This window comes from Leuresthes tenuis, unplaced genomic scaffold (genome assembly GCF_036924035.1).
Source record: "Leuresthes tenuis unplaced genomic scaffold, fLeuTen1.0.hap1 SCAF_21, whole genome shotgun sequence".
Taxonomy (NCBI): domain Eukaryota; kingdom Metazoa; phylum Chordata; class Actinopteri; order Atheriniformes; family Atherinopsidae; genus Leuresthes; species Leuresthes tenuis.
In genome coordinates this window covers 430,518-458,221 of record NW_027325375.1, presented here as the reverse complement: position 1 = coordinate 458,221, position 27,704 = coordinate 430,518, and the positions used below count along the sequence as shown (strand labels likewise).

Sequence of the window (27,704 nt, the reverse complement as noted above, 5' to 3'; positions counted from 1 at the left end):
GGTGCCTTTTGGAAGTAGCCTTACTGCATCCAGGTGTAGCGTCAAAATCTGTGACCTGTTAGATTCAGGACGATAGGAGGTTGTATTGTCGTTGCATAAACGACATAATTATGTTTATAGAATATAAGAAGCTTCCTGTGTGGCGCGTATTTCAGAGATTTTGATATCTTGAGCATTATTCTGACTTAGTGTTGGCTCTAAAGGTTCAGAAAAAGGATGTGCTTGCAAATCCGATTTACTTCAGAAGAAATGGCAAAATCGCACACATTATTATATCTAACAGCTCTTCAGCATGTGGATTCTGACCGATAGTTTAAAGCTGATATAAGATCATGATCTGACCAAACAAACACTATATTAGGGGGGATAGAGCTACAGGTTCAAGCCAACATGGCAAGAACTGGCGTGATAACAAAAGAAAACATGTTTAATCACTTGAGAAATACTTTTTAAAATAATTTTTTCAATATATATATATATAAGTACCCAACCGGATATATGCTCACTTCATTTTAACAGGTTGTAATTGTACTACTTTATTGTAGAGAATACAATAACTGAGCAATATAAGGGAAGCAAAAACAAGCAAAATACTTTTCAATCACGTGACATTTCTAACATTCTTAAAGATTCTTAAACTATTTCAGCTAAAATAATCCTTTTCCATGTGTCTGATCGCCTGCTCCAGACTTCACGCCAGTTGATGGCGGTAATGAATCTGCTCGGCGGCGTGTTACGAACACAAAGGTGGGGGAAGAATCCGATGGGTAACAGAAATTGACGGTACACCGGAATTGTCATCACGCCGCTTGTTCTCGGCCATTTTTACAAGTGCAAGCTCCGAAACACAAAACACAACACATAGCGGTTATTACTCTTAATTATTTTTTGGGACTTTATCACCATATTAAGACGTGTAAGTCCAACTTCATCGTGGTCCTTTTTTTTGCCATGTCTACGTTGTGCTGTTAAAGCTAACCGTCGCTCAAGCTGGTTGTTGTCGTACAGGCTAACTCGATGCTATGCTAAAGCTTTACCTAGCTAATGTTGGACTCCGAGTGGGTTCGGAGGCCTTGCTTTGATTTCTGCAGTGGTTCGCTTGCTCAGGCTATATTTTCGTTGCTATTTGAGATGTTGCTGAGAACAAAAACGTTTTGAAGGACTAGAGAATTAATAATTAGCTAGTTGTTGAAATGCGCTTCACTAGCTAACCTGCTAATATTGATTAGCATCGTCGGTGGTTGCTAGCTGATGAGGATAACATTAGCTAAAAGGCTTATATTTCTATTTTACAGCGATTTAATAGGCAGTTGGTTCACAAGTACGCGTTAATGTGTCCTCTGGATAATGGCAGCCACCGTTGGATGTGAAGCAGACTGCCTGTATTGAGCATCTCCGCCGCTTTTTTCTGTGCGCAATGCGACATTTAGACGTGATTTTTTTCTTCTCGACCTCGAAAGTTGCATCTTTCTGTTTTGCTTTTTTAAAATTTTGTAACTTAGAAATTTCAACCCAGTTTTAGAGCGATAGCCACTGCCAAGTCGACTGCCAGCACTTGTAGTATTAATGAGTATTAATGTCGTTTGTTGAAAGGACTTTGCTTTATAAAATGTGCCACAAAGCTTTGGGATTTCCTCTTGTAATATATGCTCTTATGAATCGTTTTTAGCTAATTGTGTAAAAGTGAATTAAAAAAATACAGATATGAATAGGGTTACTGTAAGAGAAACCGTGTAGAAACAAGATTCCTCTGTTTGAATTACAGTAAATGTATTCAAATAAATATTTATATGCACATAATAAACAGCCTGGATCAACCGGTCAGGATTGAATCTACAGTATTTTCAGGGGCATTTAAAATGCAAAATCTTTAAATTACATAAAGGGGGGTTGAAGAAACCCGGATATTTCAGTGTGAAACTGTTGTGTCATTAATAATTTAAAGAATAATTTAATATCTGTGCCAGGAGATGACTTTAACGTCCGGTGATGCTAACGTCTTCTTGCCTGCTTTCACCAGGATCGGCTGCCATGTCGGACTTTATTGAGAGCGAGGCAGAGGAATCGGAGGAGGAGTTTGAGGAGAAGGATCTTAAGCCTAAGAAGACTCAGAGATTCTTAGAGGAAGATGGTAAGATCCGAAGGCTTTTAGCTTTGGAAATGTGTTTAAGAGCCAGACTTCTGTGCTTTGCAGACAACTCTCCTGTCTGTTTTACACCAGATGAGGAGGAAGATGTTGTCAACCCAGAGGAACAAGATGAGCATGGAAATTTGCGGGGTTTGATCGATGATGGAGATGAGGATGGAGAGGAGGATGAGGAACCCGGAAGGAGTGGAAGTGGAGGAGGGAGCGACTCAGAGGAGGAAGTGAGGCACCGACGGAAAAAGCGCAGTGAGTTCATAAAGACTTCATTAAAGCTCGTAAAAAACCATCCTGAACCATCCTTCAGTCGATGGTTCAGACGTTTGGAGACGAACCTTTAAACTAATCTTGCCAAATCCGTTGAAAAGTTCTTTATTTCTGGAGGCTTTGAGCTTTTGGAAAGTCTGCTGTTCGTAGACTCTGGTACTGAGGAGCGTTGTTTGGGTTTGATGAGTCAAACTTCTTTAAAGGTCATTTCACACAACCAGAGGAAAACAGAGACCCTGTTAAGCTCCTCTGGTTATTCACACAGCCCCACATCAGTGCTTCTACCCATCAAGCTGGGAGAATCAGCCTCACCTGTACTCACCGTTTCCCCTCTTTTACAAACTCTGCTGGCGTATCATCAGCCTCTGACGTTCTCTGCTTGAAGGTCACATGTGAAGCTGAAGTATACGACACGCTCAGTTTGTGTCGGTCGATAACTGAGAAGCTCTGATGTTCCGTTGCTGTGATGCTGCTCTGTTTCTCTCCCCAGGGACTGGTAAAGGAAACCAGAGGGATGCAGGCACTGCTGGCCTCACATTCTCTAGACTTTTTCTGGAGGTGTTGCATTGGAGAATCTAACATTATTATTATTATCACTGCTGAGTTTTCTGTGCCAGTCTCAAAAATGAGTGAAAGAATGAGTGAAAGTGTCACAAATCAGTGGTACGCCTGCACTAAGATGTGGGACTAACGGGTGAATTTACTGAAAACCAGGAAAACGAGTCCGTTTACCATTCCTCTGACTTCATGTCTCAGATTAAAAACTCTCATTTTAAACAAACTCTTCACAGATTTCAGATTAGTCTTGATTTTGTACCTTGGAGGAAACAATGAAACTGATCTGATTGGTATTTTTTCAGCTGTGAATTCTCTGTATAATACTGAACTGCTGAATTTATGTGGAAAGAGTTGATCTAAAACACTGAAGAATGATTATTAAGCTAATTTCTATCATCTGTGAAGCAGGAAATGCTTCTTTTTTCAGGAAGTTAGAGCCAGACCCAGCTATCTATTCCGGTTAAATGTTCCTCATGTTTTTTCTTTGTCTTTATCCATAAAGTCCATTTTGATAGGAAATATTATTAACTTGCTGCAGTTATACAGATTATTGGTCTGAATTATGAGCTAAATATGCCAAAAAGAAGCACATTTAGAGTTTTTACAGTGGTGTAAATGCATCGTATCTCCAGGCTGGTTCCTCTCTTAGAGACTTTCTGTCTCCGTAGATTATGACGACTACCTGGATGACGACGATCTCGACCTAATTGAGGAAAATTTGGGTGTGAAAGTAAAAAGAAGGGTGAGTACGGCTTTAAGTGAATATCTCCGGTGGGTAATTGGAGAAAGGATTTCCACCGTTAGCCTCACGTTTAGCACCAAGCCGCTGATGCTCTGCCCGTCTTGTGTCACAGAAGAAGAAATATGACCGCGTAAAGACGCTGGACGACGATGAAGAAGACGATGACGAGAAGGACCTGATTGCAGACGAGATCTTTCACGGAGATGGCGACGGCGAGCTGGAGGAAGGCGAAGCCGTCGAGGAGCCGCTCCAACATGGAGATGATGACGAGGAGGGAGAAGATGAAGAGTCAGGTTGGCAAAAATCTCTTTACAAGTGAACTAAATGATGAGGAAGTAAACATGGTAACTGAATCAGCTTGAAATGTGAGCCTTCTGTTCCACAGATATAGATGATTTTATTGTGGATGATGACGGCCAACCCATCACCAAGAAGAGGGGCAAGAAGTTCTCCGGATACACAGATGCGTGAGTGTTTTTCTGTAAATCTGGGGATATTTCTACCTTTAGGGAAAGGTTGGGAAAGGAAGTGTTGAATCTTTCTGCCTCGTTCCACAGAGCCCTGCAGGAAGCTCAGGAGATTTTTGGTGGCGACTTCGACTTTGCGGATTTTGACGCAGACGCTTATGACCAAGGCGAAGAGGAGGAAGAGGATCAAGATGAAGAGGGCTGGGACCGACCCAAGAAGCAGACGAAGAGGAGGCTGGGGAGAAAGAGCATCTTTGAGATATATGAGCCCAGTGAGCTGGAAAGCAGTCACATGACGGACCAGGACAATGAGATCCGGTCTACAGACATGCCCGAGAGGTTCCAGGTGCGTGGTCATGGGTCAGGGGGTCGTTGGCGTGTTTATTTTGTGATGCTGAGGCTGGTGGTTTTTGTGCTTTGCAGTTACGATCCATCCCCGTTAAACCTGCTGAAGATGATGAGCTGGAAGAGGAAGCAGAGTGGATCTTCAGACATGGGTTCTCTACTCTGACCATCTCCATGCAGGTACAACCAACTGCAACCTGGGAAAACACCAAATAACAGCTGGCATTCAGTGTGGTCTGAGGCCATAGACCTTTCCCTCATTAGAACAGAAATAAATCTTCCTTTCTGTCACCAACAGGAAAGCACGGATTATCTTGACAGAGGAACAACCACAAACTTCAGCAGAAAAGGACCCAGCACAATCGCCAAGATCAAAGAGGCCCTTAACTTCATGAGGAATCAACAGTTTGAGGTACTTCAAATCACCTGTATGTCAGACTATAGTCTGTCAGTCTATAGTCTGTCAGTCTGTACTATTTCAGTCTGTAGTCTGTCAGTCTGTCAGTCTGTACTATTTCAGTCTGTAGTCTGTCAGTCTGTACTATTTCAGTCTATAGTCTGCAGTCTGTCAGTCTGTAGTCAGTCTGTAGTCTGTCAGTCTGTAGTCTGTCAGTCTATAGTCTGTCAGTCTATAGTCTGTCAGTCTGTACTATTTCAGTCTGTAGTCTGTCAGTCTGTACTATTTCAGTCTGTAGTCTGTCAGTCTGTACTATTTCAGTCTATAGTCTGCAGTCTGTAGTCTGTCAGTCTATAGTCTGTCTATAGTCTGTCAGTCTGTACTCTTTCAGTCTATAGTCTGTCAGTCTGTACTCTTTCAGTCTATAGTCTGTCAGTCTGTACTCTTTCAGTCTATAGTCTGTCAGTCTGTACTCTTTCAGTCTATAGTCTGTCAGTCTGTACTCTTTCAGTCTATAGTCTGTCAGTCTGTACTCTTTCAGTCTATAGTCTGTCAGTCTGTACTATTTCAGTCTGTAGTCTGTCAGTCTGTACTATTTCAGTCTGTAGTCTGTCAGTCTGTACTCTTTCAGACTATAGTCTGTCAGTCTGTAGTATTTCAGTCTGTAGTCTGTCAGTCTGTACTATTTCAGTCTGTAGTCTGTCAGTCTGTACTATTTCAGTCTATAGTCTGTCAGTCTGTAGTCTGTCAGTCTGTAGTCTGTCAGTCTGTACTATTTCAGTCTGTAGTCTGTCAGTCTGTACTATTTCAGTCTATAGTCTGCAGTCTGTCAGTCTGTAGTCAGTCTATAGTCTGTAGTCTGTCAGTCTGTAGTCTGTCAGTCTATAGTCTGTCAGTCTATAGTCTGTCAGTCTGTACTATTTCAGTCTGTAGTCTGTCAGTCTGTACTATTTCAGTCTGTAGTCTGTCAGTCTGTACTATTTCAGTCTATAGTCTGCAGTCTGTAGTCTGTCAGTCTATAGTCTGTCTATAGTCTGTCAGTCTGTACTCTTTCAGTCTATAGTCTGTCAGTCTGTACTCTTTCAGTCTATAGTCTGTCAGTCTGTACTCTTTCAGTCTATAGTCTGTCAGTCTGTACTCTTTCAGTCTATAGTCTGTCAGTCTGTACTCTTTCAGTCTATAGTCTGTCAGTCTGTACTATTTCAGTCTGTAGTCTGTCAGTCTGTACTATTTCAGTCTGTAGTCTGTCAGTCTGTACTCTTTCAGACTATAGTCTGTCAGTCTGTAGTATTTCAGTCTGTAGTCTGTCAGTCTGTACTATTTCAGTCTGTAGTCTGTCAGTCTGTACTATTTCAGTCTATAGTCTGTCAGTCTGTACTATTTCAGTCTGTAGTCTGTCAGTCTGTACTATTTCAGTCTATAGTCTGTCAGTCTGTACTATTTCAGTCTATAGTCTGCAGTCTGTCAGTCTGTACTATTTCAGTCTATAGTCTGTCAGTCTGTACTATTTCAGTCTGTAGTCTGTCAGTCTGTACTATTTCAGTCTATAGTCTGTCAGTCTGTAGTCTGTCAGTCTGTACTATTTCAGTCTGTAGTCTGTCAGTCTGTACTATTTCAGTCTATAGTCTGCAGTCTGTCAGTCTGTAGTCTGTCAGTCTGTACTATTTCAGTCTGTAGTCTGTCAGTCTGTACTATTTCAGTCTATAGTCTGCAGTCTGTCAGTCTATAGTCTGTCAGTCTGTAGTCTGTCAGTCTGTACTATTTCAGTCTGTAGTCTGTCAGTCTGTACTATTTCAGTCTATAGTCTGCAGTCTGTCAGTCTGTACTATTTCATCTATAGTCTGCAGTCTGTCAGTCTGTACTCTTTCAGTCTGTAGTCTGTCAGTCTATAGTCTGTCAGTCTGTACTATTTCAGTCTATAGTCTGTCAGTCTGTACTATTTCAGTCTATAGTCTGTCAGTCTGTACTATTTCAGTCTATAGTCTGTCAGTCTGTACTCTTTCAGTCTATAGTCTGTCAGTCTGTACTCTTTCAGTCTATAGTCTGTCTATAGTCTGTCAGTCTGTACTATTTCAGTCTATAGTCTGTCAGTCTGTACTATTTCAGTCTATAGTCTGTCAGTCTGTACTATTTCAGTCTGTAGTCTGTCAGTCTGTCTTTAGGAGACCAAAATGTAACTCTTTGTTAAACACTTTTCTTTCTGTTGAAGGTCCCGTTCATAGCTTTCTACAGAAAAGAATATGTGGAACCAGAGCTCAATATCAACGACCTGTGGAAGGTGTGGCAGTGGGATGAAAAGGTATCGTTTTCATGCGTTTTTATGTGAAATCGGTCAGAGTTGAGATGAAGTTTATGAAATAAAACAGATGTTCTTCATCTTCTCCCCACCAGTGGACTCAGCTGAAGACGCGGAAGCAGAACCTGACCCGCCTGTTTCAGAAGATGCAGTCCTACCAGTTTGAGCAGATATCTGCTGACCCGGACAAACCTTTGGCTGATGGCATCCGTCCTTTGGACACCGCTGACATGGAGAGGTACAGATCCAGACTGAGCCTTCTGTGCTGTCTTTGGTTTTGATCGCTCTAAACAAGGAGCAATTGCATTGAATTAAACCCCTTTTTATATATGTTTAAAGGCTGAAAGATGTGCAGACTCTGGAGGAACTGGGTGATGTGTACAATCACTTTTTGCTCTACTACGGCCGGGACATCCCTAAGATGCAGAACGCTGCTAAAGCCACCAAGAAGAGGCTCAAGAAGATCAAAGAGGTGTCAGAAGATGGTAAGTCGGGTTTTAGAAGATCATGGCTGGAAACTAAAGGATTATTATTATTAAACCGTGTGTTAACCTCAGGTGAGGAGGAGGAGCTGGAAGTGGAGGAAGAGGAGGAACCGAAGGGGCCTGATCTGAAGTTGGCATCTCGTAGGGACATGTACAGCATCTGTCAGAGCGTGGGACTCGGTGAGTCATTTCTCCTGCTGTGGACACAGTCTCACAGTTTAAAAACCCCGGCTACAGTCTCTTCTGTCGCTTCTTTACTGCAGACGGCCTGGCCAAAAAGTTTGGATTGACTCCAGAGCAGTTTGGAGAGAATTTGAGAGACAGTTATCAGCGGCACGAGACGGAGCAGTTCCCCGCCGAGCCTCTAGAGCTGGCCAAAGACTACGTTTGCAGTCAGTTCGCCACTCCTGAGGCGGTGCTGGAGGGAACCAGGTACATGGTCGCCATGCAGATCGCCCGAGAGCCTCTGGTCAGACACGTGCTCCGTCAGACCTTCCAGGAGAGGGCCAAGATCAACACCAAACCCACAAAGAAGGGCAAAAAGGTTCGGCTGGGTTTGAGGGCAGAGGTCTTCCTGAACACAGGTTACCTTCCTGAACTCATCTCTTGTTACTGTCCAATAGGAGGTTGACGAGGCCCACTTTGCCTACTCCTTCAAGTATCTGAAGAACAAGCCTGTGAAGGAGCTGAATGGGGACCAGTTCCTGAAGATGTGCCTGGCAGAAGATGAGGGGCTGCTTTCCATTGATATCTGTATAGATTTGATAGGGGTCAAGGGGTAAGTAGATCTTTTTGATTGAATCAGTTATGCAGACGTCCCTAAGAGGAATTTCCTGTCTTTATTAGGCAGGCATGAAGGATATTTTCCAGCTGTCAGCTTTATTTAAGCCCATCAGACACAGCGTAGAGTTCTGTTTATAGCATCTGCTGTCAGAGGAAAGATGAGCTGCTCAGGCTCCCCTGAGCTTCACCTTTCAGGGAGAAAACTGTAGCTTCATTGTTTTTATCCATCATCCTGGCAGGTAAAATAATTTGTAACCGGCTCTTCTTCTTGTCTCCATTATTCCCCTTTTTCAGGTACGCTGGGGACCAGACGTACTTTGATGAGATCAAGCAGTTCTACTACAGGGATGAGTTCAGTCACCAGGTGCAGGAGTGGAACAGGCAGCGGACTTTAGCCATCGAGAGAGCTCTCAATCAGTTTCTCTACCCTCAGATGGCCAAAGAACTCAAGAGCAAACTCATCGCTGAGGCCAAAGAGAGCATCGTAAAGGTGAAGCGTCTGTTTTCTGATTGGCTGCTTTATTGCTTTACCTTAACACTGTGAAGTAAATGTAGTTTATTTCTACAGCCCTTTACAACAATCCATCTCGGTTTACAGCAGATAATAAATAGAGAAAAGAATAAGTAAAAAAAACAATAAAATAACAGTAAAAAAACAATAAAATAACAGTAAAATCAATAAAATGACAGCAAAATTGAATAAGATAATATAAAAGTGTCACCATACTACTGGGTATTAAAAGCCATCTGAAATAAGTATGTTTTTAGCCCAGATTTAAAGAGGTCAGAGGTCAGAAATAAGATGCATCTGAGGGGGGGGGCTTATTCCAGAGCCTGGGGGCAGCAGCAGAAAAGGCTCGGTCACCCCAGGGCTTTTATTTTGACCTGAACACTTCCAACAAAAGTTGATTTGTTGACCTCAGAGCTCTGCCAGGGTTACAGTTAAAAGCTCAGATAAATACAATGGGGTGAGGGTTACAAAACAATAAAATAACAGTAAAAAACAATAAAATAACAGTAAAAAACAATAAAATAACAGTAAAAAACAATAAAATGACAGTAAAAAACAATAAAATAACAGTAAAAAGCAATAAAATAACAGTAAACACAATAAAATAGCAGTAAAAAACAATAAAATAGCAGTAAAAAACAATAAAATAACAGTAAAAAACAATAAAATAGCAGTAAAAAACAATAAAATAGCAGTAAAAAACAATAAAATAGCAGTAAAAAACAATAAAATAGCAGTAAAAAACAATAAAATAACAGTAAAAATCAATAAAATAACAGTAAAAAACAATAAAATAACAGTAAAAAACAATAAAATAACAGTAAAAAACAATAACATAACAGTAAAAAACAATAACATAACAGTAAAAAACAATAAAATAACAGTAAAAAACAATAAAATAGCAGTAAAAAGCAATAAAATAACAGTAAAAAACAATAAAATAACAGTAAAAAACAATAGAATAACAGTAAAAAACAATAAAATAACAGTAAAAAACAATAGAATAACAGTAAAAAACAATAAAATAACAGTAAAAAACTATAAAATAGCAGTAAAATCAATAAAATAACAGTAAAAAGCAATAAAATAACAGTAAACACAATAAAATAGCAGTAAAAAACAATAAAATAACAGTAAAAAACAATAAAATAACAGTAAAAAACAATAAAATAACAGTAAAAATCAATAAAATAACAGTAAAAAACAATAAAATAACAGTAAAAATCAATAAAAGAACAGTAAAAAACAATAAAATAACAGTAAAAAACAATAAAATAGCAGTAAAATCAATAAAATAACAGTAAAAGCAACAAAATGCAGCAAAATTGAATAAGATAATATAAAAGTGTCTATTAAAGGGTATTAAAAGCCATCTGAAATTAGTTTTTAGCCCTGATTTAAAGTAGAGCTAATCAGCACTTCTGGTCCTTCTGGTTCTCCTGTTTTAGAACATTTGCAAACTAACTAAACGATTTGTTTGCTTTTCGTCTCATGTTCTTCCTTTCTTTCTCCTTGAAGTCCTGCTGTCGCCGGCTGTATAACTGGCTGAAGGTGGCTCCCTACAGGCCTGATCAGCAGGTGGAGGAGGACGATGACCTGATGGATGAGAGTCAGGGCAAAGGCATCCGGGTGCTGGGTGTTGCCTACGCTCCCAGCAGGTGGGATTCCAGCCTTTTCCTGCCTGTATAAGCACAGCTGAAGCAACAGTTCATGACTGTAATCTTTACTCTGGCAGGGACACACCTGTCTTCTGTGCTCTGATCAACGGGGAAGGAGAGGTGGTGGACTTCCTCCGGCTGCCTTACTTCATGAAGAGGAGGAATGCCTTTCGGGAGGATGAGCGAGAGAAGAAGGTACAAGCAGAGAACGCCATTTTCCCGCCTTGCAGCTCTTTGTTTCAGCTTTTTAAACAGTGAATTCTTTCTTCTGCAGGCCAACGATATAGAAAACCTTAAAAAGTTTCTGTCCAGCAAGAAGCCTCATGTTGTAGCAGTGGCTGGAGAAAACCGGTAAGACTTTAGATGATTGTAATTTTAACATTTGGCCTGATTAACAGCTGGGAAAGTTTATTTATATGGCACATGTCCCTTAGAGCTGAGCTGATAGTGAAGTTCTCTGGTGGTAGATCTATAATCTGTCTGAGGTCACACAAACCCAGATAATTCATATATTAACCAGGCACAGCGAGGGAGGCTCACTGGTATGGCAGCAGAACATTTTGATCTCCACATGCAGCGACTTTGAGACGAAACTTTGTCTGTAGAACAGAAATCCAGCTGCCCTGCCTGTCTGGAGCCTCAGAGGAATGCAGTCCATCAACCTTAAGCTAAATCTAATTTGGATGTTTGGAAAACTGTGTCCTCCTGAGCAGCATTTAGGTCAAATAATTACGTGTTGTATGTGCAGAGATGCCCAAATGATCATGGAGGACATAAAGAGGACCATCAGTGAGCTGGAGCAGGAGTCCTCTCTGCCTGCTGTTGGAGTGGAACTGATAGACAACGAGTTGGCCACATTGTACATGAACAGCAAGAAGTCTGAGGTGCCCCGACTCCTCCATACGCATCAGTCACTGTTCGCCTTTGGCCCTCAGGCTCACTTTCCCCCTCTTTTCTCCCCGCTGTGCAGGCGGACTTTAGGGATTATCCTCACTTGCTGCGGCAGGCGGTGTCGATAGCCAGAAAGATTCAGGACCCCCTGGTGGAGTACGCTCAGGTGTGCAGCACAGACGAGGACATCCTGTGCCTTAAACTGCACCCGCTGCAGGTGAGAGACTCGCGTGCTTTCATGGCTCTGTGGGCCGGGTTTTTCTCTTTGGCTGCATGTTGTGTCACAAACAGCCTGTTGATTCAATTCAATTCAATTCAGTTTTATTTATAAAGCGCCAGATTACAACAATTACAGTCATCTCAAGGCACTTAAGTAATAAAGTCCAATTCAAGCCAATTGGAATTCAATTCATTGTAATAATAATCCAATTAATTCATATGGAGCCAATTCAAAAAAATAATATCCGAGCTAAGGAAACCAACAGATTGGACCGAAACTTGTCTTCAGTCCAATCTCCCGTCCTGAGCCTGAGGGACTGTGGAAAGGAACGACTCCCTTTAACAGGAAGAAACCTCTGGCAGAACCAGAACCAGGAAGAAACCTCTGGCAGAACCAGAACCAGGAAGAAACCTCTGGCAGAACCAGGAAGAAACCTCTGGCAGAACCAGAACCAGGAAGAAACCTCTGGCAGAACCAGAACCAGGAAGAAACCTCTGGCAGAACCAGAACCAGGAAGAAACCTCTGGCAGAACCAGGAAGAAACCTCTGGCAGAACCAGGAAGAAACCTCTGGCAGAACCAGGAAGAAACCTCTGGCAGAACCAGAACCAGGAAGAAACCTCTGGCAGAACCAGACCCAGGAAGAAACCTCTGGCAGAACCAGGAAGAAACCTCTGGCAGAACCAGGAAGAAACCTCTGGCAGAACCAGAACCAGGAAGAAACCTCTGGTAGAACCAGAACCAGGAAGAAACCTTTGGCAGAACCAGGAAGAAACCTCTGGCAGAACCAGAACCAGGAAGAAACCTCTGGCAGAACCAGGAAGAAACCTCTGGCAGAACCAGACTCAGGAAGAAACCTCTGGCAGAACCAGAACCAGGAAGAAACCTTTGGCAGAACCAGGAAGAAACCTCTGGCAGAACCAGAACCAGGAAGAAACCTCTGGCAGAACCAGAACCAGGAAGAAACCTCTGGCAGAACCAGAACCAGGAAGAAACCTCTGGCAGAACCAGGAAGAAACCTCTGGCAGAACCAGAACCAGGAAGAAACCTCTGGCAGAACCAGAACCAGGAAGAAACCTCTGGCAGAACCAGAACCAGGAAGAAACCTCTGGCAGAACCAGGAAGAAACCTCTGGCAGAACCAGACTCAGGAAGAAACCTCTGGCAGAACCAGAACCAGGAAGAAACCTCTGGCAGAACCAGAACCAGGAAGAAACCTCTGGCAGAACCAGGAAGAAACCTCTGGCAGAACCAGGAAGAAACCTCTGGCAGAACCAGAACCAGGAAGAAACCTCTGGCAGAACCAGACCCAGGAAGAAACCTCTGGCAGAACCAGGAAGAAACCTCTGGCAGAACCAGGAAGAAACCTCTGGCAGAACCAGAACCAGGAAGAAACCTCTGGTAGAACCAGAACCAGGAAGAAACCTTTGGCAGAACCAGGAAGAAACCTCTGGCAGAACCAGAACCAGGAAGAAACCTCTGGCAGAACCAGGAAGAAACCTCTGGCAGAACCAGACTCAGGAAGAAACCTCTGGCAGAACCAGAACCAGGAAGAAACCTTTGGCAGAACCAGGAAGAAACCTCTGGCAGAACCAGAACCAGGAAGAAACCTCTGGCAGAACCAGAACCAGGAAGAAACCTCTGGCAGAACCAGAACCAGGAAGAAACCTTTGGCAGAACCAGGAAGAAACCTCTGGCAGAACCAGAACCAGGAAGAAACCTCTGGCAGAACCAGAACCAGGAAGAAACCTCTGGCAGAACCAGAACCAGGAAGAAACCTCTGGCAGAACCAGAACCAGGAAGAAACCTCTGGCAGAACCAGGAAGAAACCTCTGGCAGAACCAGACTCAGGAAGAAACCTCTGGCAGAACCAGAACCAGGAAGAAACCTCTGGCAGAACCAGAACCAGGAAGAAACCTCTGGCAGAACCAGGAAGAAACCTCTGGCAGAACCAGAACCAGGAAGGGTGTCCATCCGCCTCGACCAGCTGGGGTTTGAGAAGACAGAAAAGAGGGAAAAGAGGGGGGGAAAACACCATAACACCATTCAAAGGATACCTGCTGGAACAGGGAAACACAAGTTAATAACCACAATAATGTCACAGGGACATAAAATCATTAGAGAAATTAAACAGGAGGAAAAAGAGAGGAAAGGGAGGAAAGGTGGGACAGATGAGGTCCCCCAGCAGGCTGGGCCTATAGCAGCAGAACTATGGGATGTTTCAGGATCACCTGAGCCATCCCTAACTATAAGCTTTATCAGAAAGGAAAGTTTTAAGCCTAATCTTAAAAGTGGAAAGGGTGTCTGCTTCCCGGACATTTACTGGCAGCTTGTGATGTAGGATGGTTTTGGCCAACCTCCAGGAGCAGTGACAGCTTCTCTGAACCTTCAGAACAGCATGAATATAGGGTCTTTACGTGTGAAACTCTGCTGTTCCTCAGGAGCACGTCGTTAAGGAGGACCTGCTGTGCGCTCTCTACTGTGAGTTCATTAATCGAGTGAACGAGGTCGGCGTAGACGTGAACCGGGCCATCGCCCACCCCCACACCCAGAGCCTGGTGCAGTATGTCTGTGGTTTGGGCCCCAGGAAGGGCTCCCACCTGCTGAAGGTAGGGTTCTGGTGCCAGCATGAGGAGGTGTGCTGCTGCCAGCTCACTCCATATCAGCCCTCATCACAACTGTGCTTCTCTGATCTCTGAAGATTCTGAAGCAGAACAACACTCGTCTGGAGAACCGAACTCAGCTGGTCACCATGTGCCACATGGGACCCAAAGTGTTCATCAACTGTGCCGGTTTCATAAAGATTGACACTGCATCACTCGGGGACAGGTTGGTATATTTTCAGATCCTTCAGGTATCTCCCATCAGCCCAGATATACAGATGTTAGACTGCGGTTTCTCTCAAATCCACCTGACAGCACGGACTCGTACATCGAGGTTCTGGACGGTTCTCGCGTCCACCCTGAGACGTACGAGTGGGCTCGCAAGATGGCTGTCGATGCCCTGGAGTACGACGAGTCTGCAGAGGATGCAAACCCAGCTGGGGCTCTGGAGGAGATCTTAGAGAATCCAGAACGCCTCAAAGATCTAGATCTGGACGCCTTTGCTGAGGAGCTGGAGAGACAGGTGGGCTTTATTCATTCTGTCGTAGATGAGCATCAGTAACTTAATGGATATTATGTCCCATTTAAGGCATTTAAGGCAGAGGAGCACATCAGTCCAGCTGTGAGGTCTTTCCACCGGCTGCCGGTCCATCAGAGGATAGACTTTAAGGTTCTGATGCCGGTCCATCAGAGGATAGACTTTAAAGTTCTGATGCCGGTCCATCAGAGGATAGACTTTAAAGTTCTGATGCCGGTCCATCAGAGGATAGACTTTAAAGTTCTGATGCCGGTCCATCAGAGGATAGACTTTAAAGTTCTGATGCCGGTCCATCAGAGGATAGACTTTAAAGTTCTGATGCCGGTCCATCAGAGGATAGACTTTAAAGTTCTGATGCCGGTCCATCAGAGGATAGACTTTAAAGTTCTGATGCCGGTCCATCAGAGGATAGACTTTAAAGTTCTGATGCCGGTCCTTCAGAGGATAGACTTTAAGGTTCTGATGCCGGTCCATCAGAGGATAGACTTTAAAGTTCTGATGCCGGTCCATCAGAGGATAGACTTTAAGGTTCTGATGCCGGTCCATCAGAGGATAGACTTTAAAGTTCTGATGCCGGTCCATCAGAGGATAGACTTTAAGGTTCTGATGCCGGTCCATCAGAGGATAGACTTTAAAGTTCTGATGCTGGTCCATCAGAGGATAGACTTTAAGGTTCTGATGCCGGTCCATCAGAGGATAGACTTTAAGGTTCTGATGCTGGTCCATAAAGCTCTGACCTCTGACCTCCTGACCCACTGTGAACCTCCCAGACCCCTCAGGTCATCTGGATCCGGTTCTTTATCAGTTCCCAGAGTCAGAACCAGACCTGGAGGAGCTGCATTCAGCTTCTATGCTCCACATGTCTGGAACAAACTCCCAGAAAGCCTCAGATCAGCTGAAACTCTCAGGATTTAAGTCCAGGCTGAAGAAACATTTGAATAAGTTTCAAAACGGAATCATATTTTAACTGATTTTATCTTTCATATATATAATTTTTTCTGATTTTATCTATTGTCCTTATTTCTTTCTTTTGCTTAAATTTTTTCTCATGCTTTTTATTGTTTATTTCTTCTGTTTTAGTGTCTCTCTCTTGTTGTTGAATTGTGCTATAAAATAAACTTGCCATTTTATGTTAAACCCAGACCAACAGAGGGGTCACACTCTTCTTCTCTTGTTTGGTCCTACAGGGTTATGGCAACAAGGGCATTACGCTGTATGACATCCGTGCTGAGCTGAGCTGCAGGTACAAAGACCTCAGAGTCGTCTACAGAGTCCCCAACACTGAGGAGGTCTTCAACATGCTCACCAAGGAGACTCCAGAGACCTTTTATATCGGTACAGTTTCTTTTTTTCAAAGAGCTTCTCCAAGGATTTGGTTTATATCAGTGAATTTCTAACGATTACTGCTTCTAACGAACACTTTTAAGCTTGAAGTGACACAAAAACACTGATAAAAATGAAGATAATGTCAGTAATTTCCCCTAAAAGCTGAAGGTTTGACGTCTCAGATGTTTCTTTGTTTGGTTCTAGTTCCTCCAGAGGCTGAGAACGGTTGTTTTTCCATATTTGTTTCAGGAAAGCTGATCACCAGCATCGTAACTGGCATCGCTCACCGGCGTCCTCAGGGCGAGAGTTACGACCAGGCCATCCGGAACGATGCCACGGGCCTGTGGCAGTGTCCCTTCTGCCAGCAGGACAACTTCCCCGAACTGAGCGAGGTACCCGGCGGCTCAGTGCCTGCATGTTTCTGCTCCCTGAGCCTCTCTCTTCATGGTGATCCCCTCTGCTGCAGGTGTGGAATCACTTTGACAGCGGCTCCTGTCCAGGCCAGGCCATCGGCGTGCGGTCCCGGTTAGACAACGGCGTCCAGGGCTTCATTCCCACCAAGTTTCTCAGTGATAAGGTGGTCAAACACCCCGAGGAGAGAGTCAAGGTAAGGCTGGAAGAAAAGCATCTTTCTGCTTCTGTCGGCTGCGTTTTGGCGCTCTTTGACCCTTCCTCGCCCTCCTGCAGGTGGGCATGACGGTTCACTGCCGCATCATGAAAATCGACATTGAGAAGTTCAGCGTTGACCTGACATGCCGCACCTCGGATCTGATGGACAAGGCCAACGAGTGGAAGCTCCCGAAGGACACCTACTATGACTTTGACACGGAGTCTGAGGACCAGAAACAGGATGAAGAGCTCAAAAAGAAGCAGCAGCGAACACGTCAGTGCGAAGCTAAAAGAAGGCTGAACCGCACCTTTCAATATGCTTTATCTACCCCAGAATGTTCTCTTTACATCACTGATGAGTCATTTATCTGCTCTTTGCCCCCCAGCATACATAAAGCGAGTCATCGCCCACCCCAACTTCCACAATATCAGTTTCAACCAGGCGGAGAAGATGATGGAGACCCTGGACCAGGGAGACCTGATCATCCGACCCAGCAGCAAGGGAGAGAACCATCTCACCGTCACCTGGAAGGTGAGAGGATGCAGCAGGATCTGCAAATGAAGCAAAGAAAGCAGCTTCCACGCTGCTCTGAGACGCTCATTTTCTGATTGGCTGTTTTCCAGGTGGCTGATGGCATCTACCAGCATGTGGATGTGAGGGAGGAAGGCAAAGAGAACGCCTTCAGTTTAGGGCACACGCTCTGGATCAATAATGAAGTGAGCTTCGTTTTGTTCTGCGTGATCCAGCCGCTGTGGTCTCTGCCTTCTCACTCACTCGTCTGCTTTTGGCTCTGCAGGAGTTTGAGGATCTGGATGAAATCACTGCTCGGTACATCCAGCCGATGGCCTCGTTCGCACGAGATCTGCTGTCCCACAAATACTTCCAGGACTGCAACGGGGGAAGCAAGGAGGTGCGTGCTTCAGCTTCAGCCTTTGCTGCTCTGTTGTCCCTCATCTCTGACGTTGATCTGCTCTCTTTGACAGAAAATGGAGGAGTTACTGGTCAGGATAAAGAGGGAGAAGCCCACTTTCATTCCTTACTTCATTTCAGCTTGTAAAGAACTGCCAGGAAAGTTCATCTTGGGCTACCAGCCTCGTGGAAAACCTCGGTGAGCAGATTCTGATTCCTGGCTGTAGAGATCCAGTCAGACACAACTGGAGATTATATGCATGCTTTCAGCTCTGAGAACCGAGAGAATCCACTTAAACACTTAAAGTCCCGCCTCCTCCTCAAAGTTACGCCATCTTCACCTAAAGTGTGTGACCCTCATTGGACGTTTGAGTCTTCATCTGTTCAGGTTTGATGAGCAAAAACACTGAAGGTTTCCAACACTTCCATCAGCTGCTGGACAGCCTTCCCAGTCTGTCAGAACAAGCTTATCGTTTTCAAGCTGTTAAAGGGGAACTCTTTGTTTTTAAACCTTATTTCTGGCATGAAATACGTTCATCTACTCACTGAGAACAGTTTGGTGAAAGTCGGCGTCCTTCTGAAGATATTTAGATAACTGGAGATCCATATAACGGAGAGAACGGGGCTTAGAGGATGCAGCCTCTAAATAAGGCATTATCTGTCTTTATTTCACCAATACTTTAAGAAGAATGAATGAATGAACGTGTGCTATAGCTCTGTTAGCTCATAGCTCTGTTAGCTCATAGCTGCTGTTAGCTCATAGCTGCTGTTAGCTCATAGCTCTGTTAGCTCATAGCTCTGTTAGCTCATAGCTCTGTTAGCTCATAGCTGCTGTTAGCTCATAGCTCTGTAAGCTCATAGCTCTGTTAGCTCATAGCTCTGTTAGCTCATAGCTCTGTTAGCTCATAGCTCTGTTAGCTCATAGCTCTGTTAGCTTATGGCTCTGTTAGCTCATGGCTCTGTTAGCTCAGAGCTGCTGTTAGCTCATAGCTCTGTTAGCTCATAGCTCTGTTAGCTCATAGCTGCTGTTAGCTCATAGCTGCTGTTAGCTCATAGCTGCTGTTAGCTCATAGCTGCTGTTAGCTCATAGCTGCTGTTAGCTCATAGCTGCTGTTAGCTCATAGCTCTGTTAGCTCATAGCTCTGTTAGCTCATAGCTCTGTTAGCTCATAGCTGCTGTTATGTGGCTACTTGCAGCTATAGGAGAGCTAACGGAGGGATTTCTACACAGGCACTCTACTGGGACCACTTCATCCACACGCCCCCCTGCAGCACAGCTTATTCACTCCGTGCTCTGTGACAGTCGGCTAACTTCACACAGAGTTTGCTGCTGATAGTTTTGTGCAACATGGCAGGATATTTATCAGGTTTTGACAACGTGAACGACGACTTTGAGTAAGATGGACGTTCTTACCGGAGTGAATAAACTGTGCTGCAGGGGGGCGTGTGGATGAAGTGGTCCCAGTAGAGTGCCTGTGTAGAAATCCCTTACCTTTAGTTTACCTTTAGTTTATAGTTTAAGTCGAATGAAACATCTGGAAGTCGCTGTAATCAGCCTCTCTCTCTCCCTTTAGGATCGAGTATGTGACCATCACCCCGGACGGCTTCCGCTACCGTTCTCAGATATTTCCCACAGTAAACGGGCTTTTCCGGTGGTTTAAGGACCATTACCAGGAGCCTGTGCCAGGTACTGACGCACTGTACCTGCAGGTCACATTTAAAACTGTGGAACTGCAGATTACTGACACTTTCTCCTCCATCAAAGGCATCACTCCAACCAACAGCAGCCGGACCAGGACTCCTGCGTCCCTGAACGCCACGCCAGCTAACATCAATATAGCAGGTGAGTTCTGCTTCTCCCCCACCCAGAGTCTGCCGTTCAGGATGAGTTTGATCATTTCTCCTTCCTCCCCAGACCTGACGCGAGCGGTCAACGCTCTCCCACGCAACATGACGTCTCAGATGTTCAGCGCCATCGCCGCAGTCACGGGTCAGGGCCAGAACCCCAACACCACCCCCGCACAGTGGGGCTCCAGCCAGTACGGCTACGGGGGCAGCACGGGAGGCGGAGGAGGGAGCTCCTCTGCTTATCACGTAAGGAGAAGCTCAATGTGGGAGGAAAGGGGCTCCTGGTGATGTTTGAGGCTCCTGGTGTCTCTCCTGGTGATGTTTGAGGCTCCTGGTGATGTTTGAGGCTCCTGGTGTCTCTCCTGGTGATGTTTGAGGCTCCTGGTGTCTCTCCTGGTGATGTTTGAGGCTCCTGGTGTCTCTCCTGGTGATGTTTGAGGCTCCTGGTGTCTCTCCTGGTGATGTTTGAGGCTCCTGGTGTCTCTCCTGGTGATGTTTGAGGCTCCTGGTGTCTCTCCTGGTGATGTTTGAGGCTCCTGGTGTCTCTCTGGTGTTTATGAGCTGCTTGAGGCTCGGTGAAGCTGCAGGACATGTCCTGCTTTTAGTTTTTATCATTAACAGCCTTCCAAAGTAAGAGGAGACCAAATGATTAGCTGGATGAGAATGATTTAAAGCATAGGTGTCAAACTCTGGCCCGCGAGGCAATTTCAAATTAAATTTAGAGCTGGTCCGTCAGTATAATACGGCGGCAGCGCTGTAACACCACTTATACTACAAATCCCACAATGCTCTGCTGTTGTTTTGGTGCGTCAGTTAGAACAGAGGCAGATACGCCCCCTCCTCTGAGTCAGTAGCATCTATGCTAGCAGTCTTCTTGTGCCCCCCGCCTCTCCCCCAGACCTCAGACCACAGCTGTCACTGTTACCTACCAAAAAATGGCCAAAAGAAAGGCAGAAAATAGAACTTTTCTGGACAGGTGGGAGACAGAATATCTGTTTATGTAAAAGACAGACCTGTTTGTCTTGTTTGTGGAGCCAACGAGTCAGTAACTAAGGAGTAACTAAGGAGTAACTATGGAGTAACTATGGAGTAACTATGGAGTAACTATGGAGTAACTAAGGAGTAACTAAGGAGTAACTAAGGAGTAACTAAGCAGTAACTAAGCAGTAACTAAGGAGTAACTAAGGAGTAACTAAGGAGTAACTAAGCAGTAACTAAGCAGTAACTAAGCAGTAACTAAGGAGTAACTAAGGAGTAACTAAGGAGTAACTAAGGATATAATATTAGAGACACTATGAAACGAAACACCTGGACACAGCTCAAAGGAGCCAGAAAGTAAAGGAGATGAAAAGAGGTTTATTTTATTTTCACATTTATTAGCCTGTGTAAGAAGCTAATTTTGACATAAATCAGAAGGCTGCAAACAGAAAGGAGGCATTCATTTTTATTTATATTTAATTAAATATGCCATTGATGATGTTTTTATTATTATTATTATTAGATATTTCCCCCCCCTGGACTTTAAAGTTAAGCCTTGCTGGTTCAGTATTCATTGTTAAATCAAAGCTTGTTGGGTTCCATATTAAAAGGTTAATTTGTTCAGTTTAACATTTCGGCCCCCTGTGAGTTTGAGTTTGACCCCCCTGATTTAAAGCATCCGGGGTGAAAAATTCCGCCTTTCAGGCCTAAAAACGGCGTGTTTTTTAGGTTCCTTCAGCCTGTTGCTGAACGCCGTTCTTTCTGCTCTGCAGGTCTTTGCCACGCCTCAGCAGCCCATGGCCACTCCCATGATGACGCCCAGCTACTCCTACACCACGCCGAGCCAGCAGGCCCTGGGCACGCCGCAGTACCCCGGCTCCACCCCCCAGTCCTCCCACGCCCACCTGCCCCACCACAGCCACCACAGCAGCCATCACGGTCACTCCTCCGGCACGCCGTCGTCCTCCACCTCATCCCGAGGACGGACGCCGCAGCAGCAGCCGCCGCCAAAGTAAGCGCCGCCTTCCCTGGATGTTAAACAGGAATGATTCAGCTTCAGTGTCTGGTTTATGCCACCAGGTGGCGCTGCTCCCACAGTCTGGTTTATGCCACCAGGTGGCGCTGCTCCCACAGTGTCTGGTTTATGCCACCAGGTGGCGCTGCTCCCACAGTGTCTGGTTTATGCCACCAGGTGGCGCTGCTCCCACAGTGTCTGGTTTTATGCCACCAGGTGGCGCTGCTCCCACAGTGTCTGGTTTATGCCACCAGGTGGCGCTGCTCCCACAGTCTGGTTTATGCCACCAGGTGGCGCTGCTCCCACAGTGTCTGGTTTTATGCCACCAGGTGGCGCTGCTCCCACAGTGTCTGGTTTATGCCACCAGGTGGCGCTGCTCCCACAGTGTCTGGTTTATGCCACCAGGTGGCGCTGCTCCCACAGAGTCTGGTTTATGCCACCAGGTGGCGCTGCTCCCACAGTGTCTGGTTTTATGCCACCAGGTGGCGCTGCTCCCACAGTGTCTGGTTTATGCCACCAGGTGGCGCTGCTCCCACAGTCTGGTTTATGCCACCAGGTGGCGCTGCTCCCACAGTGTCTGGTTTATGCCACCAGGTGGCGCTGCTCCCACAGTGTCTGGTTTATGCCACCAGGTGGCGCTGCTCCCACAGTGTCTGGTTTTATGCCACCAGGTGGCGCTGCTCCCACAGTGTCTGGTTTATGCCACCAGGTGGCGCTGCTCCCACAGTCTGGTTTATGCCACCAGGTGGCGCTGCTCCCACAGAGTCTGGTTTATGCCACCAGGTGGCGCTGCTCCCACAGAGTCTGGTTTATGCCACCAGGTGGCGCTGCTCCCACAGTCTGGTTTTATGCCACCAGGTGGCGCTGCTCCCACAGTCTGGTTTATGCCACCAGGTGGCGCTGCTCCCACAGTCTGGTTTTATGCCACCAGGTGGCGCTGCTCCCACAGTCTGGTTTATGCCACCAGGTGGCGCTGCTCCCACAGTCTGGTTTATGCCACCAGGTGGCGCTGCTCCCACAGAGTCTGGTTTATGCCACCAGGTGGCGCTGCTCCCCCACAGTCTGGTTTATGCCACCAGGTGGCGCTGCTCCCACAGTCTGGTTTATGCCACCAGGTGGCGCTGCTCCCACAGTCTGGTTTATGCCACCAGGTGGCGCTGCTCCCACAGTCTGGTTTATGCCACCAGGTGGCGCTGCTCCCACAGAGTCTGGTTTATGCCACCAGGTGGCGCTGCTCCTACAGTCTGGTTTATGCCACCAGGTGGCGCTGCTCCCACAGTCTGGTTTATGCCACCAGGTGGCGCTGCTCCCACAGTCTGGTTTATGCCACCAGGTGGCGCTGCTCCCACAGTCTGGTTTATGCCACCAGGTGGCGCTGCTCCCCCAGTGTCTGGTTTATGCCACCAGGTGGCGCTGCTCCCACAGTCTGGTTTATGCCACCAGGTGGCGCTGCTCCCACAGTCTGGTTTATGCCACCAGGTGGCGCTGCTCCCACAGAGTCTGGTTTATGCCACCAGGTGGCGCTGCTCCCACAGTCTGGTTTATGCCACCAGGTGGCGCTGCTCCCACAGTCTGGTTTATGCCACCAGGTGGCGCTGCTCCCACAGTTTCTGGTTTATGCCACCAGGTGGCGCTGCTCCCACAGAGTCTGGTTTATGCCACCAGGTGGCGCTGCTCCCCCAGTCTGGTTCATACCACCAGGTGGCGCTGCTCCCACAGTCTGGTTCATACCACCAGGTGGCGCTGCTCCCACAGTCTGGTTTATGCCACCAGGTGGCGCTGCTCCCACAGAGTCTGGTTTATGCCACCAGGTGGCGCTGCTCCCACAGTCTGGTTTATGCCACCAGGTGGCGCTGCTCCCACAGTGTCTGGTTTATGCCACCAGGTGGCGCTGCTCCCACAGTGTCTGGTTTATGCCACCAGGTGGCGCTGCTCCCACAGTCTGGTTTATGCCACCAGGTGGCGCTGCTCCCACAGTTTCTGGTTTATGCCACCAGGTGGCGCTGCTCCCACAGAGTCTGGTTTATGCCACCAGGTGGCGCTGCTCCCACAGTCTGGTTCATACCACCAGGTGGCGCTGCTCCCACAGTGTGGTTTATGCCACCAGGTGGCGCTGCTCCCACAGAGTCTGGTTTATGCCACCAGGTGGCGCTGCTCCCACAGTCTGGTTTATGCCACCAGGTGGCGCTGCTCCCACAGTGTCTGGTTTATGCCACCAGGTGGCGCTGCTCCCCCAGTATTGGCTCCTTAAAGCTAAACCATGTGACTAACCCCCTCCCTCTCCGCAGGCCGAGCAGCAGCAGCAGCACCAGCTCCACCGCCGTGGACTGGGGCAAGATGGCCGAACAGTGGCTGAAGGAGAAGGAAGCAGAGGGGCGGAAGAAGGCCCAGCGGATGACCCCCCGGCCCTCGCCCAGCCCCATGATCGAGAGCACGCCCATGTCTCTGGCTGGAGACGCCACGCCCCTGCTGGATGAAATGGACCGATAGGACGCGGCGGGGGGCAGAGCCACTCCCCCCACAGCCCTTTGCATGGTGCTGACCACCAGCTGAAGCCCCCCCATGTCTCACGTTGTGTTTCCCTCCCCGTGTTGTCGCCCCCCCACAGCTCGCAGCCTCAGACAGAAAGAGGCTCAGAGCGGCGCTCCGGTGACAGAAAGACCGATCAGTTCCATGCAGGATATGGACCTCACAGACGCTGGTTTTCTTTGGTCCCTGAATGCTTCGACACACGGCGACGCTCCTCCTTTCCTCCACGACGACTCGCTGGAGTTCTGACAGCAAAAGATCGCTTTGCCCAGAAAATCAGGAAATTTAATTTTTGTATGGAATGCATCAGAATGAATAAAGACTTGTTTTTTTTCTGTTTGAAGCTTCAGACTCCGGCTTTCCCCGCTGTCCCCGACCGACAAAGCAAACACTAAAGTAGCTGCAGACGGGGGGGGGGGTAGGTCAGCTGACCTGGGACCTGTGGGCCGCTGGCGTTTGGGCCAGAAGACGCTGGGGTTATTATTTTAAAGCGGTTTATCTAACGTCTCTCATCTTATCTGGCAGTTTATTGGCCTCCTGTTGGCAGCTGAGTGATTATTTCTCCCGTGGGTTAGTCCTCTGCAGCATGTGATGTCTCAGCATGTGATGTCACAGCATGTGACGTCACAGCGTGTGATGTCACAGCCTGTGATGTCACAGCATGTGATGTCACAGCGTGTGACGTCACAGCATGTGACATCGCAGCGTGTGATGTCACAGCATGTGATGTCGCAGCGTGTGACGTCACAGCATGTGATGTCACAGCGTGTGATGTCACAGCGTGTGATGTCACAGCGTGTGATGTCACAGCGTGTGATGTCACAGCGTGTGATGTCACAGCGTGTGATGTCACAGCGTGTGATGTCGCAGCGTGTGATGTCACAGCTCTGACTGACAGGTAAACCCTGGGTTTCTGTTTAACTTTCAGACGTGACGCAGCTACTTTAGTGGAATGAACGTGGTGTTGAAGACGTTTTGTGGCCGTCGTTTCCAGCTGCTCCGCTTCACTCGTGGCTCTCCTGTCTCTCCTGGCTCTGTGCCACAGAACAAACGCTCTGCACAAACATCATGCTCCCCTGAAATGCATATTCTCCATAATTATTGTTTTTGGGTTCCACTTCTCCTGCCAGGTGAAGAAACTGCACCTGTCTCAGAGAGGCTGTGATTGGTTGTCAGCAGCAGTTGGTGAAAAAGTGATGTCTCTGCTGATGACCTTTTCTATCTGTGATCCCTTTAATAAAAGTGTTCATAGTAAACTCTTTTGTCCTGTTTATGCCAGTCCAATAAACACCAGTTTATTCCCAGTTTGTGGTCTTTTAGCACAGATGCCTCAGATTTAAACGTCCTTATTTATTAAAGAACAACTGAAATCTAAGAACTAATTGTCCCTGTTATGTTGAAAATCCACATACGGTGAACCAGCTACGATTTAGAGAAGCTGTGGCTGTCAGATTAGCACAATTTAGACTTTTAAAAAGAAAAACAGTCGAGCTCCAAGTAAGTGGTTCCTTAGTGAGAAAACTGTAAAAAGGTGACCGTCCCATCCGCTCTGCAGCTGGATGGAGCCGACGGATAAGGGGCCCAACAGGCTGCATTTCTGTGGTATTTAAGCAAAACTACAGCGAAGCGTGGCGGCGGCGTCCTGCGGCGGCGGCGTTCATAACTGAGACGGAAGAGAACTGAAGGAAGTTGGAGGGAATCTACTTTTCAGCGGGATGAAGAACACACCTAATGCTGTCATTTCTGCACTAAGAGCTTTTTCAAAGCATTCATTTAGAGCAGGGATGTCAAACTCCGGTCCTGGAGGGCCGCTGTCCTGCAGGTTTTAGATGTTTCCCTGCTTCAAAGCACCTGATTCAGATGAAATTGATCTCTTCTAAAGATTGTTAAGTTCTGCACAAACCAGCTAATGAGGCATTGATCTGGATCAGGTGCGTTGGAGCAGGAAAACATCTAAAACCTGCAGGAAAACATCTAAAACCTGCAGGGAAACATCTAAAACCTGCAGGGAAACATCTAAAACCTGCAGGAAAACATCTAAAACCTGCAGGGAAACATCTAAAACCTGCAGGGAAACATCTAAAACCTGCAGGGAAACATCTAAAACCTGCAGGGAAACATCTAAAACCTGCAGGGAAACGTCTAAAACCTGCAGGAAACATCTAAAACCTACAGGAAACATCTAAAACCTGCAGGGAAACGTCTAAAACCTGCAGGGAAACGTCTAAAACCTGCAGGAAAACATCTAAAACCTGCAGGAAAACATCTAAAACCTGCAGGGAAACGTCTAAAACCTGCAGGAAACATCTAAAACCTGCAGGGAAACGTCTAAAACCTGCAGGAAACGTCTAAAACCTGCAGGGAAACATCTAAAACCTGCAGGGAAACATCTAAAACCTGCAGGGAAACGTCTAAAACCTGCAGGGAAACGTCTAAAACCTGCAGGAAACATCTAAAACCTGCAGGAAACATCTAAAACCTGCAGGGAAACGTCTAAAACCTGCAGGGAAACATCTAAAACCTGCAGGGAAACATCTAAAACCTGCAGGGAAACATCTAAAACCTGCAGGGAACATCTAAAACCTGCAGGAAAACGTCTAAAACCTGCAGGGAAACATCTAAAACCTGCAGGAAAACGTCTAAAACCTGCAGGAAAACGTCTAAAACCTGCAGGAAACATCTAAAACCTGCAGGGAAACATCTAAAACCTGCAGGGAAACATCTAAAACCTGCAGGGAAACATCTAAAACCTGCAGGAAACATCTAAAACCTGCAGGGAAACATCTAAAACCTGCAGGAAAACGTCTAAAACCTGCAGGAAAACGTCTAAAACCTGCAGGAAACATCTAAAACCTGCAGGGAAACATCTAAAACCTGCAGGGAAACATCTAAAACCTGCAGGGAAACATCTAAAACCTGCAGGAAACATCTAAAACCTGCAGGGAAACATCTAAAACCTGCAGGAAAACGTCTAAAACCTGCAGGAAAACGTCTAAAACCTGCAGGGAAACATCTAAAACCTGCAGGAAAACATCTAAAACCTGCAGGGAAACGTCTAAAACCTGCAGGAAAACATCTAAAACCTGCAGGACAGCGGCCCTCCAGTCCCTGATTTAGAGCTTTGATGATATTTTAAATGACTTTTTAAGGTTTTTGACGTGTTTTGATGGGTTAGTGAGGGTGCACCTGTCAGCTCAGGTTCCCGGGGGTTTGGATACTTTGTGAGGAAGGTTTGTGTCTGCTGGACAGAGGCCTGGGAAGCACACGCTTCCTCCTCTCTGGCTCAGAGGAAACCAGGTGGCCGAAGATGCAACTGCAGCTTGTTTCCATTCCAGCAAACAATCCCTCCATTTTAAGATCATGTGAACCTTGTGTCAGAGGAGAGAGTTTCTTTATGGGCATGACGGAGGTCATTGGACCCGGCATATGCATCGAATTAGCAGCGGAGACACATGACGGGAGGCCAGAGAAGAGCCGCAGCGGCTCTGAGTTTTCAGCCGCTACAGCAGAAAAACACGGACCTCATTACGAAGGCATGGAAAGATGGAGAGAACAGTTCTTCTTTTCTCAACGTTTATGTAAGCAGAG

General features: G+C 46.3%; 1 protein-coding gene across 1 annotated transcript; it reads left to right on the top strand.

Annotated features, from left to right (window-relative positions):
* The first annotated feature begins 775 nt into the window (after positions 1-775).
* Positions 776-24,459, top strand: supt6h (SPT6 homolog, histone chaperone and transcription elongation factor). The gene is made up of 37 exons (XM_072374250.1): positions 776-916; positions 2,021-2,131; positions 2,222-2,392; positions 3,637-3,710; positions 3,823-4,003; positions 4,096-4,177; positions 4,268-4,523; positions 4,601-4,702; positions 4,821-4,934; positions 7,129-7,218; positions 7,311-7,453; positions 7,555-7,700; positions 7,773-7,880; positions 7,964-8,244; positions 8,324-8,478; positions 8,778-8,973; positions 10,513-10,652; positions 10,730-10,847; positions 10,927-11,003; positions 11,401-11,536; positions 11,623-11,760; positions 14,203-14,370; positions 14,463-14,590; positions 14,680-14,887; positions 16,090-16,237; positions 16,478-16,620; positions 16,695-16,835; positions 16,916-17,111; positions 17,224-17,369; positions 17,462-17,554; positions 17,635-17,748; positions 17,822-17,946; positions 19,321-19,433; positions 19,512-19,589; positions 19,662-19,840; positions 21,346-21,584; positions 23,876-24,459. The coding sequence occupies exons 2-37, from the start codon at positions 2,032-2,034 to the stop codon at positions 24,075-24,077; spliced, it is 5,229 nt and encodes a 1,742-aa protein (XP_072230351.1). The 5' UTR covers positions 776-916; positions 2,021-2,031; the 3' UTR covers positions 24,078-24,459.
* Positions 24,460-27,704: the final 3,245 nt, after the last annotated feature.

Coding starts and splice junctions, on each gene's coding strand:
- supt6h (XM_072374250.1), top strand. CDS start 2,032: ATGTCGGACTTTATTGAGAGCGAGGCAGAGGAATCGGAGGAGGAGTTT. Junction 10,848..10,926: donor AGGATGAGCGAGAGAAGAAG/GTACAAGCAGAG, acceptor TTTCTTCTGCAG/GCCAACGATATAGAAAACCT. Junction 11,537..11,622: donor TGAACAGCAAGAAGTCTGAG/GTGCCCCGACTC, acceptor CCCGCTGTGCAG/GCGGACTTTAGGGATTATCC.